At 33.8% G+C, this 20,158-nt stretch overlaps 1 protein-coding gene across 1 annotated transcript in view; it reads left to right on the top strand.

Moving 5' to 3' along the window:
- The window catches only part of LOC145303459 (cilia- and flagella-associated protein 77-like), a 56,380-nt gene extending 36,590 nt beyond the window's left edge, over window positions 1–19,790 (top strand). Inside the window, exons 5-6 of the mRNA XM_080144796.1 lie at window positions 13,085–13,189; window positions 19,539–19,790. Coding sequence (XP_080000922.1) covers window positions 13,085–13,189; window positions 19,539–19,673 — 240 coding nt within the window. The 3' untranslated portion in view covers window positions 19,674–19,790. The remainder of the gene's footprint in view (window positions 1–13,084; window positions 13,190–19,538) is intronic.
- The last annotated feature ends 368 nt before the right edge of the window (window positions 19,791–20,158 follow it).

Genomic DNA, 20,158 nt, shown 5'->3' with positions numbered 1-20,158 from the left:
CCCTTTAAGATAATTATAATTAGGCTGTCAAACTTTAATGTTAATGTTAAGTTCCGGCCTAACGTGTCATTGAATATTGCCGATTACAGCCTTCTAGATATGTCCGCTTGCACAGACATAAATAGACCCTGATTTTATTTTTTCAACGTGGTTGGTTTATTGGTCGCATGGTCTTAAGTGTTTGGACAAAAGTTAAACTATTTACCTGCGTCTGTGGTAATTGTATGACAGAGAAAATAATCATCCTCCTCATTAATGATATCCAGAAACGAATAAAACACATCTATGTGAATAAGGATGTAATACTATTTATCATTATATATCATTCAAATACTACCCCGTTTGAATATATGGTTAAGTGGCAGTTTTAGTCATTTAGATGTGCTTTAAAGCTTCCCTGCTCACTCATTTTTCGACTAAATTTCAAACAATTATTACAGTTTATAGATCACCTTCTCAGCTATATTGTGCAAAAAAAAAAAAAAGTAAATAAATAAAAATTTCAATTTTGGTTCAGTAAAACAAAAGTTATGATGAATTTACTGGTGTTCAAAATCATTAAAAAAAAAACATAAGGAGGTGAGACACGTTTTTTTAATAACTGGTTTCCATAGCAACCACGTCGCTTTAGCAACTACTGTTGCTACCAATTCGCCACTCTCGCAAAAAGAAAAGTCACAAGTGAAACAAAGAGAACGAAAAAATGAAAGGGAGATAATTGAGGAGATTTTATTGAAAGCAGACGAGTGCCGTACATTGTTATTATATAGGTGTATGTTATGTTTTTGGGGGGCAAAAAAGAAAGACTGAAATTAAACAAAGAACAAGTGAATTTATTATAAACCTGGAAAAGTCATGGATTACAATAGAAAAATGTGAGTATGAAAAGTAATATGGTTAAGCTTAAACATGGAAAAGTAAAGGACTAGTTGTTAAAACTGGAAAAGAAAAGGACAAGATATTCTAGCAAAACATATAATAAATTTATAACTTAAAATATTGCAGCATTAAGAATTTTTTAAAAAATTCAATTTATAATATTATATGATCAAATCTTAAAGCTGCAATATTTTATTGGCCTGTAATTGCTTGTTGCCATCGCTTTTCAGTGGCTTTTTGCATTAACGTTGTTATTATTGATATATTAATAGGATAGTGTCTGTGTTATTTATTTTGTGCGTCATTCTTACGTCCGAGTGACTGTCATTTAATTATTATGGACTTCCACTTTTTGTAATAAATCATTTTGCCAAGCATTCTTCATAAGTTTTGGTTTTGGTTTCGATTATAGCTGAAGGAACTTAACTTATATATGTTTTGGTTTCGGTTTCGACTCAAGCTGATGCACCAAAGTCATATGGATATATATATTTTTTTAACTTAATAATATATAAAAATCTATAGAACATTAGCTCTATAACAAGATATACGAAATCTGCAAGAATTAAAATATCATATTTAAGCATATTTTATGACTGGGCTATGCCGGGCGTCCCTAGTAGCTTAGATAAATACTTTTGCAGTTTTAACAAAAGAGCTACAATAATATTAAAGCGTCTCCATTTATGCTGAACATCTACATAATGCCAATATGAGTCCCCTGTGGAATTTCCACAGGTCCCGCTAGTTATTATTATTATCGTTATTATTCACTCACTAGGAGTTTTCATATAGGTTAACATCAAAGATTTCTTTTTGAGAACAACCTGTGGTGTTTCCTGGAGTTAGAGTGACAACTCTCTCCACATTTCCAGCACTCACCACCTCTTTCAATAACCTCTGCAAATTATTTTGCATTAGCACAATAGTCATTTACTATTGATTTCTCTTTGGCAGCAACCATTCATCTTCTCTGGAATTTGAGTGGTAATAAGCCTTCCTACCTATCCAGTGGAAATCAGGTTAGTGTTTTCTCTCCTGGGTCTTTCCATTCTTCTGGACACTCCTCACTTATTTGGTGTGGCACCAGTTTATGGTGACGCATAAAAACAAAAGAAATGGATGTGGGACAAAAGACAGGGGCCCAGGAGTATTAACTTAGAGCCATACAGTTTTCTTGATTCCATGTGGTGTATTTTTTTTTGTATTTTAGCAATTTCTGTATGTCCAGCTTGCACTTATAGCTCATATACGTTAGTCTCTGGATTCAAGGGTTTTCCTTAATATTTCAGGCATTTTCATTATTGCTATCCACTGTATCTTCTCAGTCATCCTTCTGATTCCAATTTCTCCCATTCTTTTTTCAAAGTTTTTTGGGATTGTTCCTAGTATTCCTAAGTATTATTCTTCATTATTTTTGCATAGAAATAAAAACTAATTATTTTTAACATAACTGTTTGTGTCCTGTACAAACACACGTATGTAAAAAAAAAGCAATACTGATAAAAAAGAGAGAGTCACTCTTTCTCCAAATGTTTACAGAGACATTAAAAAATATTAGAGAATGGTTGAATCAATATACGCAGAGAGGGGGGGTCAGAGAAATTTATAAATATCTAAGAGAGAGATGGGTGAGTTAATTAGTTGATTACTGAATTGTTTACTAGTTACAAAAATATGAATATTTTAACAGAAATTAATGAATTGTTTACTAGTTACAAAAATATGAATATTTTAACAGAAATTAATGAAATGTTTAATTGTTACAAAAATGTGAATATTTTAACAGAAATTAATAAAATGTTTAATAGTTAAAAATGTGAATATTTTAACAGAAATGAATGAAATGTTTGATAGTTCAAAAATGTGAATATCTTAACAGAAATGAATGAAATGTTTAATAGTTACAAGAATGTGAATATTTAAACAGAAATTAATGAAATGTTTAATAGTTACAAAAATGTGAATATTTTAACAAAAATTAATGAAATATTTAATAGTTACAAAAATGTGAATATTCTAACAGAAATTGATGGCATGTTTATTAGTTACAAAATGTGAATATTTTAACAGAAATTAATGACATGTTTTTTAGTTACAAAAATAAGAATATTTTAACAGAAATTAATGAAATACTTAATAGTTACAAAAATGTGAATATTTTAACTGAAATTAATGAATTGTTTAATAGTTGCAGAACTATTTTCACTGAAATTGACGAACAATAGCAGTTCTAAGATAATTTAAATTTCCAAATATCAAAAATATGAATAATTAAATTTTAATTAAAATAATAAATACGAACTGATTAGATGATTTCGCCGAAAATTTTGTTTTATTAATTGACGGCACCAAAGAAATTCCTGTATGTGACTATTGAAAAATATTTGCAATCCCCCCCCCCCCCAAAAAAATTGATACGTAATAAAAAAATAAAATTATTTATTTTCAATATTCAAGCAAATATAAAGTAGATAAACAAGTTACTTAAAAGAAACAAGTCGAAAAAATGTATATTATATTTATTTTCAATATATAAGTAAATAAAGATTTCATGAAAAGAAACAATTGGAAACTTTTATGCTTAGTTTTGATGTTCATTCAATCACCGCGTTGTCTGACAGTTTAAAAAAAAAATTTTTTTTTTATTACATTTTCACCACAAACAAGGCACATTGCCACTTTGGTGTAGGGGGCTACTATCAGGGGCAACAACTACTGGGGTACTATGTAGGAATTTGGGCAGCAAGATGTCGGTTAACGTTGCACTTGCACTTCTGCACGTCAGTACAGTTGGGGAAGCAGGGACCTGGAATGGAATTCCAAAGTCTAGCGGTTCTAGGGAAGAAACTACTGGAGTAGAAAGATCTTTTACATCTAGGGATCTCTACTGTGTGGGGGTGGGATTTAGCAGCCTGTCAGGTTTGTCGAGGGTGTCTACGTCATGGGGGCACAAGTGCTTGCAGTTCGTCAGAGCATTTACCATTAAAATACTTGTAGAACAGGCAGAGGGATGCAACGTTTCGTCGATGGGACAGAGGCTGAAGATTAGATGCCAGTTCAGGGCCTATCAGATTGGCGACTCTCTTTTGAACCTTGTCAAGGAGTGAGAGACTAGTAGCAGATGCACAAGCCCAAATATGACAACAATACTCCATACATGGGTGAATGGTGGCCTTATAGAGGTACAGGATACTTTGGGGTATTAGTAGTTTTCTAGCACGGTAGAGAGAACCAACCTTCCTTGCAGCCTACCATTATGGGTATGCTTATTAGGGTCATTTAGCATGTCTAGAGCCGCAAGCACAGGTAGATCCACAGAGGTTGCACCTTTCTGCAAAACTGTTTTTGGGAGGTCTTGTGACATTTGTGGAGGAGGAGTCACCAGAATACTCCTTATGTGTTGTCGGTTTCTTCACTGCACATACCCGTTGACATTCTCCAGGAGATAAGAGCCTGAGATAGTACAGTCGCTGAGTCCTAGCTTCCAGGCACAGGGTTTTATACCCTCACCTTTTGGCTGTAAAGGGGTGGTAGATCCTCTTTAAGTGCATGTTGGTTGAAGTACCTCTTTTGGTTTTGCTGACGTTGTTAGATCATGCGATATATCAGTTCCTGATCATAGTGGTCGTTTCTGATTATCAGTGGAGATTGGACTCCTCTACCTATGATCAGTTGTTCAGGACTTGGTGTGATGCTTGAAATTGGACTGCTGCATCAGTGCAGTAGTGCAATTTCAGGTGTTATTTCTGTCTGGCTTTCTTGAGAATGGCCTTGATAATTCTTATCTGATGTTCTATGAAACTGTTTCCTTGTGGTCTCTGAAATGAAATGGTCCCATGATGGAAACCTCATTCTTTGGCGAATTCATGATAGAGATGACTTGTAAAGTGTGGTCCTTTTTGACTACCTTTGATGGTATGTCAAACTCTGCAAAGACTTGGCGCATGATGTGCACTATGACATTGCTTGGTAAATGAACAGGTAGATGTTTGACTATAGGATACTTTGAGTAACAGTCAGCTACAATTAACCATTAACTTCCAGGTCTGTATCAACTACGTCCCATAGCTTTGTTGGGATATGTTGCATAAGGGGCTCTTGCATTTGGAATGACTGATGCTGTATAACTTATGAACTGTTCATTGTCTCTATTTATATTATCCAGTAGACAGTGTCTTTGGCAAGGAGTTTTGTTTTCTTCTGTCCTAAATGAGCAGCATGAAGTTGATTTAGTATGTCTTTTTGAAATGTCTGGGGGATGACGATTTGTCCTTTGAGGATAAAACTATCATCAATTTAGAGCTGGTCTCTTAGACCCCAGAACACTCTGATGTCAGTGGGCAGCTGCTTGGTTGTCTCTAACTATCCCATGATGCTGGTTAAACAGAGGATCTGCTGTTGTACAATTTCTTTGTTATTCAATGCGATCAGTGGAGAAATGAATTGTATCAACTTGGACATTGTTCAATACGGTTCACATTACCAGATCGTGATAGGCGTGGTAGTCCATCAGTCAAGATGTTGTCAGATCCCTTGTTATAGGTGAGCTTAAAGTTGTATCTCTGGAGTTGTATTAGCATTCATTTGCAAACGTGCTGGGACCGAGGTGAGCAGTTTGTCAATAATCATAGTGAGGGATTTGTGGTTGGTAACAACTTAGAAAATTGTGGCCAAATACGATGGTCAGTAGATCGCGCTCTATACACATGTATCTTTGTTCCTTTTGACATGATAAATTGCCATCTGCATCCGGCTGTAGCAGAGCTGCACCTATTTCCCGTTGTGTCACAGTGCATGTAGATTGGAAGTTTAGGGTCAAAATAGTGAAGAAGGGACATTTCAGATACTTCACTCTTTAGATCTTTGAAAACCTTCTGGCAGTGTGATTCCCACTAGAAATCAGAGTCCTTGTGTAACAGATTGTGCAACATGTCATGTTTGGAGCTGAAGTCCTTGATGAAACGAGATAGGTATGTCATCACACTCAAAAATTGTTGTAATTCCGTTTTTCTTACGTGGTTTTGCACCTAATATTTGTGGTGTCGTAACAGTTTATTTGTTGATGTAGGCTGTTAGTAGGCATTGTGTTGAGGTGAGTGATCTGGGCATTGGGTTTCTAGCTTTGTCTATAATGGTGGGGTACATCTTACAGATAAGCAGTGTGTTTGCTTGTGCCCCTGTACCTACATTTAGGTTGAAAGTATGAATGGCTGGGTAGTCCATGAACTTGATGCTTAAATCAACAAATGCCTCGTTTCGAGGGCCTTACATATTTGGTGATTTTCCACTGTTGATTTTGAACTAACTAAAGATGAGGTTTTCCATTGCTCTACTCATGTCAGCCATGGCTTGGTCATCATGTTTGGTGATGATGTTGACTTTCCTGACAAGCTCCCATGGTGAGTGTCTCAATTGGTTACGATTGTTAGGCCAGGGTTTTCCTTGTCTCTTGGTTTTGTCCTTCTCTATTTAGCCACCTGTGTTGCATGTTTCATTCTTGGCAGGGCAGTATTGTTTGCCAAAATGGTGGCTGCATCCACCATTTGCAAGTGTGTCCATGTTTTCTAGCTATAGGTATCACGGTTTATTGTGGCTATCTGTGGTGACCCCTGTAGCTGGTGGATCTGGCTAACACATACTGCTGATGCCTCATGTGAATGGACTACTTTAATAACCTCTTCAATTTTGTAACCATTTGGTTTGTTCAATAATGCCTTTTGTAGTTCGAGTGTGGCCGTGCTTGCAATTAATATCTCAACAGGGTGTTTGTTTACTTTGTTAGCAGTGAAGTCAGATTTCTTAGCTGGCAGTCAACATCTGTTAATGAAAATGTCTGTTGTTTCAGTTGGTTCTTGTTGAAATTTGCTGGGTTCAAGTCTACAGGCATTGTGGTTGGTTGCTGGTTAGAGCTGCTCCATGAAGGCAGTGAATATTATTTGTGGGTCTTTGTGGTCGTCGTCTGTCATCGACCAACTGTTGTATCGGCATCGGCCTTCTTCATGTGCAGAGAGGAGAATTAGCGACACCTTGTCTTTGTCTTTGTGTTACTTTGACGATGAAGTAAAGCTCCATACATCATTGAAATAGTTTGAACAAGTCAGCAATGTTTGGCGAGCCCCAGCCAAGACTAGGTACTTGTATTGACACTGTAGCCATGATATCTGCCTGTTAGTAGCGGTTATGTTGTAAACGTCACGCACACAAGATTTTGTGTAGCGTCGGAGGTTTGTACTCGCTGTCTTATTTGTGTCGTAGGATTGTTTATTGTATTATCCAGTTATACTGCAACCATGTCATGCCCAGTGGTGTGTGGATGTGTATTAATAGACAATAATAATCTGAACAGGTGTATTAATTACAATTGAGAAGCTGTCATCGGGTATGTTTTATTGACAAATAAGCATGTGTGTCTGTACATATAAAAAACAGATTGACGTTCCAGGAATCCGGAATGAAAGAGTAGGCAATATCATTACACATGACAGAAGAGTACCATGAGTTAAACTACCAGATTAACCGATAAGGTTATATATCTTTTTTGATAATAAAAAGAACAACATATTTTACATTGTAATAATAATGTTATCCATATTTATAATTCATTTTTAATCTGTAAGTAAATCAGAATTTCCTTTCTTTCAGTATTTTTATATATCGGCTGGTTTGTATGAATTTTGTTTTATAATAACGTACCCTTTGCTTATCAAGGTTATCTCCCCCTGCACTCATATCTTCGGACACCAAATTAGATTTGAGTTTTGTAATTCTACAAGAAAAAGGGTATGTTATGTACAGAGAAAATGAAGTTAAGTAAGAATGGCAGCGGTAAAAAATGGCACAGATCAAAATGACACAAGTGAATAAATAGGAAGAAAAAATGGCACCTGGGAAAAACAAAGATGAAAATCTCACAGTAAGTTTATCAATATCTAAAATACATTATATACAGGGTAAACATTAAAAAGGCAGTAGAAACTTTCCCTCACCAAAAAAAAAAAAAAAAAATGAGATTCTACATTTTTAGCCGATTACGTTAAAACTCTGAAAAATTTTAGTGCAAAAGTAAAATTAGTGTGAGAGATCATATACATGCAATGAAAAATGATCAACCATTTCCAAGGGCAGTTGTTTAACTGGATAGTGTTTTAACGGTATATAGTCAAAATATTTCTTTTTGTGAAGGGAGAAATCTTTTTTGTGGGTTCATGTCGAAAATCTATGTATATATATCTATAAAAATGAAATTGTCTGTGTGTGTGTGTGTGTGTGTGTGTGTCTGTGTGAACCCAAAACAATAAACGTTAAGGGGTCAAAATTGAAGTCAAATTAAAAAAAATTTGACCTCTGTGGTCTCTACTAAATTTTGGCGTCTAAACATTTAAAATTTTACATAAAGTATATTCAGACATAGGGCAAGCTTTTAAATCGGTTTTTCACTGAAAATTTAGCTGTTAACGGGTCAAAGTTCAAAAGATTTGACTTCTGCGGTCTCTAGCGCAAACTATTCAGCCATTTTGGGTTTAAACATTTGAAATTTTACATAAAGGGTATTCAGATATGCAGCAAGCTTTTTAATCAGATTTTGGGCGATAATTTGGCTGCCAAGAGGTCAAAGTTGAAAAAGTTGACCATTGCAGACTCTACCAAACTCCTCTGCCAATTTTGGGCTTAAACACTTGTAATTTTAGATATAGGTTACTTGGACATGAGTCAAAATTTTTAATATATATATATATATATATATATATATATATATATATATATATATATATATATATATACATACATACATATGCACATAAAGTTACAGTACATAGCGCCCAAGCAAAGCCGAGCTGAACTGCTAGTTAATAATAAAAATGAAATTTTAAAGAATCCAATCTTTTCTTAATCTTACCATAAACCAAAGTCCAAATGATGTCATTCCCCCCCCCCCCAAAAAAAAACAAGATAATGGATGTAAGATTTAAATAAAATGGCTACATGTCATTCATATGCTGCCTAGTGAAAAAGTGTGTGATCATTTTATGTTACATTCATCTGAAACTAATCCTGAAATATATATTTACTTCTTTTTTACATCACCACTTATCAAGAGGCCACTCGAGGATAAGGGTTTATGAGTGTACAGCGATCATTGGAACAACCGCGTAGTAATCTTTAGGGGTGGTAATAGGGTATAACTTTTTTTTTTTTTTTTACATAGGAGTCACCACTTATCAAGGCCTGGAGGCCACTCGAGGATAAGGCTTAATGGGTATACATTAGTCATTATGATTATAGCGTAGTAAACATAAGTAATGGGAATTTGGTAAATGAGATTACTTAGGGGGACGGTTCATCAAGAACTTGTTCACGTTGGACTTGAAGACAATAAGATTGTAGTCAGCTGGAAAGCAGGCAATCAGAAGAGAAGCCTTGTTCATGGAATCTACGTTTAGGTTTAGGCACAGATAAAGAGTGTGGGAAATTGTTGCGAAATGTTGATTATTTAAGGGTACGGCTCAACACGGCTCAACACGAACTTGTTTACATTGGACTTAAAGACAACCATGTTGTAGTCAGTTGGAAAGCAGGCTAGCAGGACACAGTTCAACTGGCATGCAATTCTAGAACAGAAGCTTTGTTTATAAAATCTGTTTAGATTTAGACACAGATAGACAGTGAGGGGAAATTGTTGATAGTGGTTGTTGCCAGCCAAATGTTTTTTGTAAAAATTTGGTAAGGGGGAACCATAGATTGAAGCTCAGACGAGCACTTGCCATGAAAATAACGACAGGGCAGAGATAGGCTCACAACGTCTCTTCTGTGAGATAGAGGTTGTAGGGAAGAGAAAAGGGGCATCACTTAACTAGATTTCAAAGCCAGTTTTGAACTCTGTCAAGACAGGATAGTGCTTCAAGCAGCTCCTGTCCAGATGTGGCAATAGTACTCAATTTGAAGACGTACTTGGCTCTTATACAGATAGAGGATTGCATCATCAATAAAATATCTGGACTTCCCCAGTTTATTCTGGGTGTTCGCATGTAATCACCTAACAAAGTAGAATCTGATTTTTTTTTTGTAGTTTAAACTAATTTCTTATATTGTGACTAAGTCCACTTTTGTACATTTTTTCCTATCTATTCATTTGTGCCAATTTTAGTTGTGCCATTTTTACTTTGTGCCATTTTTAATATACATCAAAAAAGATATATTTCAAGTTTTAGTTAAAATAAACAAATATTTTTTTATTTACCAACCGGTGTTACCCAAATTCTTTTTACTTCATTTTTGTTTCGCTTTCTTTTAAACTAATTTGTTTATTTGGCACTTACTCCAAACCCTCCTCCTTCTCCATGTAAAAAACAACATTAAAGAAAAAGCTGAATAATGATCATGACAGAAACAAAATATCATACTCCAAAATCACGTAAATTTTAATTTTTACAAAGAAAATTTGAGTTTTTCCAATGTTCCTCTCTCTATGTTAAGAATGACTGCCTAAAATCTCACAAAAGTTTGAATTATTTGAGGTTATCTCCCTTATTCATTCAAAATGTATATCATATGGATTTTTCTTTATCTTTGTCTTTTCATGGGAAGGGAAGAATTATGGATAATCACTATTTATTTATTTTAAATAAGATATTAATTAAATTTGAATTATTATCACATCGTTTGGTTATTAAATTAGTAATTGAACCAAATTATAGTAAAAGTATAACCGATTTTGTTAATGCTATTTTAACTTATTTTTATAAGATTGTAGGATTTAAAATTTCACAACTTTAAATCTTTTATTCTATGAGGATTTGTACGGAATTTCAAAGCCAATTTAAAATGAGTTTAAAGGTGTCCAAATTAGTTTCTAATTTTGAAAGAAAGTTCCTTGGACTGGCTCAAAAGGGGATCCCTCCACTACGATCAGGAAAGGGTTATAATGGCTGCTCAAAATGATCAATGCATTCAAAAAAATGACAGGTCTCACTAATGACAACAAATGTAGATTCTGCCAAACAGAATTGGAAAGTGTGAGTCATCTAGTATCAAGTTGCAAGGTTCTTTTGGGGGGATGGCTACTACACAGCAAGACATGATGGAGTATGTAAGTACATCCACTGGACCATCTGTAAAAAATTAAACATCCAATGTAGTAGCAAATCCTGAGAACATCAACCGGAAAGAACAGTTGGAAATGACTTATACCATACATTACGACCATGTAACCCCTATAGCCACCTACCTTGAAAATGCTGCTGTGAAACCTGACACAGTTATATGGAATAAGTCAGAGAGAGTTGCAACCTTGGTTGAAGTGAATTTTTCTAATGATGGAGGTCTGAACAGAGTTGAAAGGGAGAAACAGACCAAATATGAAGGTCTCATGTATGGTATGAAAAAAAAACAAAAAAACTGGAATCTTAGAGAGATATCAATCATACCAGTTATTATAGGTGCTATAGTGCTTATAAAGAAGAACCTGAAGTCCTACCTAACTAATATTCCTGGTGAACCAAGTGCAAAAGAGATCCAGACAATTGCATTTAAGACAACAACGAGGATACTAAAAAGAGCTTTCGGTTGGTTTCAATAAAAAGTAGGGCAATGTTTGCAGCTGGTTTAGCTGCCCCCATACCCAGCGTTACAATCTTGAAATGAAGAAGAAAAGATTTTCAACTTTTAAATAAAGGTTAAAATGGCTGACTTGTTTACGAAAAAAAATAATAAACTGAAACACATTCTTGTTATTTTAATTTCATAATTAAATTATTATTATTATTATTTTAAATTTGACAAAAGTTGGACAAAATTTCTATTTCATTAACTATTCAATTATTAGTAAATATAAACCAAAATTAAGTCACGCATAGGCGTGAAACACACAAGCATATACAGACACACGAAAATAGGACATAGAATTCTATTAATACAGAGATTTTTAAGTGGGTAATGTATAAATGTTGCGGTCATGGAAATACACGCGAGAAAAAATCTGTGTAGGCATTAAAGATAATTTTTTGTAAAATATTACTAAATGAAGAATCATTTTAATTAAAAATCAATGCATCTAAAATTGATAAAAGCATGCTTGAAAAGTATTTCCGTGATGTGAATAAGCGAAATCATATAACATCAGATAAAAATCAGTCACTATCTTGGTTTTATTTCGCTTATTCATATAATGGTGCCACTTTTACAAGTGTGCTTTTCTCAATTTTAGATGCGTAATAATAACTGAATTTTAATGGAAACGATTCATCATTTAATAATAGATAACAAAAAACAAGAAAACATTTTTAATGAATTTTTTCTGCACTTTTTCTTTCGCAGAATTTCTTCTTATTATTGTTATCCCAATAAACCTGAAAAAATATTGACTCACACAAACTACTTTTTTTTCCCCTCTTCTTTTAACTTATATCTTGGTCAAGAAGTCTACTGTTCTCATTTTGACTGCCTTTTCACAACATTTTAGTCTGCAATCACCCGTGACATAGCGGAGAGTGTACTTGGTAAAATTCAGCTGTAAAAGTTAAACTGTTCTGGAGGTCGAAGGTTAAATCCTCAATGTAGGCAACATCCAAAATACAACTGCGAATTACTTAGGACTCCTACTCAGTCATGGCTGGCGAAACAAGAGTATGCTACCCCACCCCCGTGGATTAAATGATGAGTTCCGTTCGAAATTGATTAGTAGATTCCCGAGTTTGACTGAAAGATTCCAGAGTTCAATAACATATACGTGAAGAAGGTCGGAGGTTACATCGACCGAAACGTTGTGAAAATGACACTCAAGATGAAAACAGTAGTCTGAAGAATCCACATAATATGAAAGAAAGAGAGTAGCTTCTTTAAATTAGTACCATTTTATGTTTGGTCTTTTTGTCTACTGTGCTTGAGGCGGCAACACAAGCCTAAGAGCAGGTTTGCATAGATTCTAATGTTGGCATTGGTTTCCCTGATATCTTTCTCGTCAGAATTCATACTAGAAAATCGTCGGGTACATACAGGAGGGACCATGAGAAGGTTGCCAACATTCTAAATGAAAGTAACTTTTTTGTGGAACAGACTGGATTCGAACTTGGAACACCAAGGTCGTCAGTCAAGGGCGTTAACCATTTGACCACCGTAGACGATAGCTTCACTGCCTTCCATAAATAAATAAGAAAATGAATTAAAAAAACAAACAAAAAAATTATTATTCTTTCTTCTTTCCCAGATTAATAAACGAATTGTGTTCGAGACGAGAGCCAGTCTGATGCGACAATATCAGCAGCCCGTGAAAGAAGGCCCATTGTGGCAACTGCCACGATTTTACAAAAGCGTGAGTAAAAAAAATGACAACTTTTTTTCTCCTCAAATTTATTAGCTTGCTCCCCATTGCAGCAAAGTTAGGGATTAACTTAATTGAGGAGAACAGGATCTTTCCCTACAGGTAACAAATTTGCTGTGATCAGGTGGATCTGCTGTGAATTAATTAACTTTTACAAGGTAGAATGTAATGCCTAGAAAATATTCTAAAACCGAACAGAATAAGGACATCATTCTGGCCGATCTACGTTTATTCTATTGATTTTCTAAACTATTCTCAATGAATTGATTTTCATTTTTTTATACATATATGTGTGTGCATGTGCGTGCATGTATACATGTGTGTGTATGTGTGTGTGTTTGTATTAGTGTTGCGACGATTAATTATACCATATCTGTTCACACTGAAACACTTATCACTATATTCAGTGGATCTATATGAAAAAAACCTTGTTAAACTTTGTAACATATTTCCATTCTATGGAGGTCAGGTGCGAACGAACACCCCATAATTTTATTATACCATATTTCTTCAAACTGAAACATAATTATCAAAGTATACTTAAGCAGATAGATATGAAAAGTCTTTATTAAAGTCTTGTGGTCAGTATGGTTGACATTATTATTGCTATTACTTGAAACTTTATGATTTCTTTTAGGTCTGGACATGTTATGCGTAATTACTGAGGGTAATCAGCAAGTTTCTTGATTTTTATAGTTATATTTTATATTTTCCATATAACCCGAATTTCTAAGGGCGTTATTATAAAATATGGAGTTTTGATCAAAGGTCTTTTCATCAGCTTAAAGACTAGAGATTCTGGTAGAGATTGAAGGTATTATGGATTTAATTATTGAATTAGGGTGATTTGAAAACGTATGCACATATAATAGTGTGAGGTGTCCTTCCGGGTCCAATGCTTATTTTCAAAGTAAATGAGAGAACGTCTGGCCAAAAGAATCAGTCTAATTTCTAAGTCTGTTAAATCTGAGTGTTTTTTTTTTCAAACATGAGGGCTTCATTTAAAAGTATAGGGGAAATTGATTGGTAATAATTGTTTCTGTCAAATGTAATGAAACAGATTATTTTTATCTTTGATATTAGTTAACCAATTGATTACTGATTGAGAATTTTGCCAAAGAGGTAAACTTACTTTTTTCATTACTGATGGGATAATTATATCAAGGATTTTTTTTGCTGACAGCACCAATATCAGAGCTAGAAGGGCAGATTAACCTAGTAGTAGGGTTATCTGGGAAGTTAGGTTTGTGCTCCTTGAGTGTGAATCTCGGTGTGCCTGGAGTTAATATTTCCGTATATGTTCATCTTTTGTAGAAGTTTTTTTTTTGCATCAGCATTGATCTTATCTCATATGATAGGAGGTACAACTTTGTAAGCCTTGTTAAGCTCTTTATATAGGAGCTTTTTGTATTCAGGATATTGAAGTTTGTAGTAATTTTTTGTTTTGTCAGCAGAGACGAAAATATGGGGTCTGGTTTTTACTTTTTGTGCAAAGTTATTAATTTTTCTAGAAATAGGATTAGGAGGGTGTTTTTTTTTTAAAATTTAATCCTCCTTACGAGGGCTATCATAGAGTTTTCAAATTCGCCAAGGTAAGGATTGTGTGCGGGGTATATAATTGATTTAAGTCCGTAGAACTTAGCAGTCCTTCTTTGAATCTTTTTCTGCTACCTTTGGGAATTAATAGGGAGGGAGTGATTTTGAGATTCCGAGTGTTCTTGATCAGCAATAGCAGTGTTGGGCCTGAAGTTATTCTTCATGGTCAGATCGTAATGGTAAGCCTTCCATATTACGTTTTTCAAGAAGGAGTTTAAAGCCTTCACGAATCTAAAGATGTATGCGTTTCTGGAAGGGAGGGGGATGTTTTTTGCAGAGAGAGAGGGAGATATTCTTTGTCGAACATAATTGGATGGGATCAAAATGCTCAACTATTAAGGAGCATATAAATTAATGAAAACAAAGGGATTTAGTGTTTATCTGATATACACAATGGTAAATTAAAACTAATATAAACAACAGTATTTATATATAGAAAATGTAATGCCAACCGAATTAAAAAAAAGCTCAATACGCAATAGAATATAATAAGCTCTACTCTCTATTGCATATTGTTTTCATTAATATATATATATATATATATATATATATATATATATATATTAATATATATATATATTAATATATATATATATTTATATATATATATATATATATATATATATATATATATATATATGAGCAGCGTGATCCCTCTATAGTCACTGCAATCAGACTTCTGTCCTTTCCCTTTGTAAATTGGCAGCAATATTGTATTCAAGCAATACGACTTGTTTATGCTTTTAAAGACAGTGATGTTGGGAGTATCTTTGCATTTCCGAGCTGTTCAATCTTCGACGTTTGAGTGCGAATTCTAAAACCTTCCATGTAATTATTAGTGAGTTAGCGTATGCAGACGACACAGAGTAGGGCATGCAGTTTTCAATGGACAAATTCTCTAATGCTTGCCGAGCTTTTGGTTTGACCATTAGTTTGAAGAAAAACGTTGTTATGTATTCACTTCCAACTGGTGTGCCATATATGGAACCAACTATTCCGGCTGACAGGAGAAGACTGAAGGTCACTGATGCCTTTAAATATTTTGGGAGTATGCTGAGTAGAGATGGAACATTAGATTCTGAAATAGCTCACAAGATAGCTCAGGCTAGTGCTGCTTTTGGTAAGCTTGGAAAACATGTATGGTCAAATAGAGGAATCAGTGAAGACAAAGATCCGTGTATATGGGGATTTTTTCAGATTTTACTGCATGCATCAGAAACTTAGACTACGTAGTGAAGACATCTTCAAGCTTTGGAAAGGTTTCTTTAAAAGTGTATTCGTAGAATACTGAGCATGAATTGGAGGTCCTTTACTTCTGATAATGCTGACCTTGAACAATCCAACTGCTGCAGCATAGAAATGAGGAACGTTCAAAATCAAACGCGTTCGACTGGATACTTACTGACAATGAGAGATGATAGGATACCGAAAAACTGTTTTATGGTGAGCTTTCCATAGGAAAGAGACCACAGCATAAACCTATGAAAACGTTTAAGAATGTATTGAGGGCTAACCTCAAGTTCCTAGAGATTGTTACAAACGACTGGGAAATTCAAACTGCAGATTGAAATAAATGGAGGAAAATAATCACAAAAGACTGCAGAAAAATTGAGGAAAAGTGTTTTAAGCATGCAGTATTGAAGTGTGCCCTTAAAAAGCAGAATGAATCTGCAATATCTGTTGAACTGCAAAAAGAACTTAAATGCACAATTTATGGAAGATTTCTTGTTTTAAAGCCGGTTCAGTAAACCATGTGAGGTCACACAATGTCAAGCATGGCTAACAATTGTATGAAGCTGTGCTGCTTTCAAAACCACACAAATATTGCTGTAGTATCACTGGTTTCGTGTCTAATTCAGTAAACGTATTGACAAGACTCACAAAGATGCATAATGAAGTCCCATCACAAACAACACCAAATACTGGCAAGTTCCCCTGTCACCTCTGTGTACGATTTTGCAAGAGTGTAACTGGTTTGAAGACCTATCTGCGTGCGCATGCACGCTCTACTTCAATCTGAAGAGATGGCAAGCTTCTGTTAAGAAGTAGCAATCATCATCATCATCATCACACGTATATTTTTGCATGTAATGTTCAATCTTTTAATTTATATAATTATTAAACTGTGTGTCTTGCTTTTTTTTCTTGCTTACTTGCATCTTGTCTTCGACAATCGTGATACTCCATCTTTTAAAAAGAGATGGAGAGTTGTAATCTTTGTTTCGATTCTAGCTGATGGCACCCAAGGCATACGTATATTTTTTACTTAGATTTCACTAAATGTATTAGGTTTAACATAATAATCAATAAAGAATTGGCTCTATAATAATGAATATGGAATCTGATTGAATTAAAATATCATATTTAAGCGTATCTTACCACCGGGAAACGCCAGGCGGCCTGCTAGTATTCAATGAAAAGTATTCATTTATATTACCTATTGGCTATAAATAAAAATATACATAAAAAATAAGGTTAAAAACTAATTACCGCATTGATATTGAAACCGGTACGAGAAAATTGCCCAATATAAGAACCGTATTAATATATATATATATATATATATATATAAGTAAATTTTTGGTACAACAGAATGGAAGGAGAAATTTCAGAGGAAACATAATTTAATTTAAATACCAAAAAAAAAAAACAAGAAATGGGCAGGTGAAATTAAAATTTTCCCTAAGGCCTTATCGTCTGACCCTCTAAGAGGAAACGTCAGAATGATAGATTAAAAACTAAGAAAACGAATGAGGGAAGAGGGGAATTTTGGTTACAGTTGGCCTTCATATTGTTAAAAGGATTTCTTCTGCTACTCAACGGTGTTTTCCAGCTACTATGCTTAGAGTAGTTTACACAACTCGAACCTTTTTCTCTTCTTTTCGTAAAGATGTTTTGCCAACCATTCAAAAGAACTCTGTTGTTTATAAATTCGTTTGTCAGTGTGGAGCTGACTACGTTGGCAAAACGTCCCAAAGATTAGAAATGAGAATATCCCAACATATCCCTCGGGATATTCGACTACACCAGGTTTCGAGAGCATCCGAGCACTCCCAGGCTCATGAGTCTGCCATTGGCGATCACCTGTTGAGTATAAATAGGTGTGCCGATCAATATTCCGATGGGTGGTTTGGTTTTCTGTTTTATACAGTGCTAGGTCGAACTATCATCTCAATATCATTGAGGCGTTAGTTATTAACAACTCTCGACCTATCCTGTGTAGACAAAAGATTCTTAGACATCAGTTGGAGATATTCATTGATTTAAAACCACCTGAACAGTGAGATTTTTTTTTTTTTCTCCACTGTTCTTCCAACTGTAACCAAAATTCCCCTCTTCCCTCATTCGTTTTCTTAGTTTTTAATCTATCATTCTGACGTTTCCTCTTAGAGGGTCAGACGATAAGGCCTTAGGGAAAATTTTAATTTCACCTGCCCATTTCTTGTTTTTTTTTTGGTATTTAAATTAAATTATGTTTCCTCTGAAATATATATATATATATATATATATATATATATATATATATATATATATATATATATATATATATTAGTGATGAGACGATTTCAATATTTTTCAAGATTTCTATACAATTTTCGATTCCAATACAGTTACTGATTCTGATACCAGTTCTTCATAAATTTCTAAATATCTAACCATAAACTTGCTATTTTTCCTGATTACCGCAAAAAACGTGTTAAATTTGCACAAATTTTCCCCAACGTAAAAGCACAATTCTGGGGGTGGAGGAGTAATCTATAGATCTTAGTGTTACTCGTAGTTTGAAATCAATAAATATTTATTATTTTATTATAACGAATATCAATGGGAGATTTTGTTTTAAACATAATCGAATAAAAAAAGATAATTAAAATCATCGTTTTGGCATCGGAAAATATGCATACATTTTTCCGATTTCGATACCGATTCCAATACCCCCAAACGTTCCGATTTTTCCGATTCCCAATTCCGATTAATAGTCACAACACTAATATATATATATATATATATATATATACACATATATATATGTGTGTATATATATATGTGTGTGTGTGTGTATATATATATATGTATATGTGTGTGTGTATATATATGTATATGTGTGTGTGTATATATATGTATATGTGTGTGTGTATATATATGTATATGTGTGTGTGTATATATATGTATATGTGTGTGTATATATATATGTATATGTGTGTGTGTATATATATGTATATGTGTGTGTATATATGTATGTATGTGTGTGTGTGTATATATATGTATATGTGTGTGTGTATATATGTATATATGTGTGTGTGTGTTTATATATATGCATATGTGTGTGTGTTTATATATATGCATATATGTGTGTGTGTATATATATGTATATATATGTGTGTGTGCATATATATATGTATATATATGTGTGTGCGTATATATATGTGTATATATATATGTGTGTGTATATATATGTATACATATGTGTTTGTGTATATATATGTATATATATATGTTTGTGTGTGTATATATATGTATATATATACATGTGTGTGGATATATATGTATATATATATGTGTGTGTGTGTATATATATATGTATGTATATATATATATATATATATATATATATATATATAACTTCGTTTATTATTTCACAATATAATATATTTGTCTTTATTTATTTATTTTTTGTTATAGAGTAACCGACTTTTTTTACCCTTTTTTTCCGACTTTTAAAAATTATTTATTTGTCTTTTAGGCGAAGCCGCACTTAGAGACCTTCCGGACAGAAGAAGCGCGCAAAAAAGCCATGTCGGATTTCAGTTTCGATAAAATTGCCAGGAAAGGCAAGATTCCCCACCAGAGGGGAATTTACACCGCTGCATACGATTGAGATGAATTGGAAACTTGTCTCTACTTGTTTATTTCGTTTTATTTACATTTTTTATGTATTTTATTTTTTGCTTTTGATTTGGAAAATAAAACACGATGCCTTTTCTTTTGTCAGGAACTTCCGTTTTCTCTTTCTCTATAATGTAAGATTGTCATTCCTTATATATCCTCCACTCTACTAAAAATTATATATATATATATATATATATATATATATATATATATATATATATATATATATATATATATAGTATTGGGAATCCCAGATTAAATGCTATATAGGTAGTTTTTAGAAATAGAAGTTATATAAGCATATTTTAGGTTTCCCGTCTCCCGTTAGTGATTCCTGTTTCCCGTCAGTGATTTAGCGGGGTCAGAAAAAGTTAGGTTTGACAGGCATCAACCTGGAACGACCTAGATAGAATGTACCGGAAATTAGGGGTGACACGGGATTGTGGTCGTAGGCTTTTGGTTAACGACTATATG

Source organism: Euprymna scolopes, chromosome 19 (genome assembly GCF_053919585.1).
Source record: "Euprymna scolopes isolate OS-2025 chromosome 19, ASM5391958v1, whole genome shotgun sequence".
Taxonomy (NCBI): Eukaryota; Metazoa; Mollusca; class Cephalopoda; order Sepiida; family Sepiolidae; genus Euprymna; species Euprymna scolopes.
This window is presented reverse-complemented; position numbering and strand designations above follow the sequence as displayed.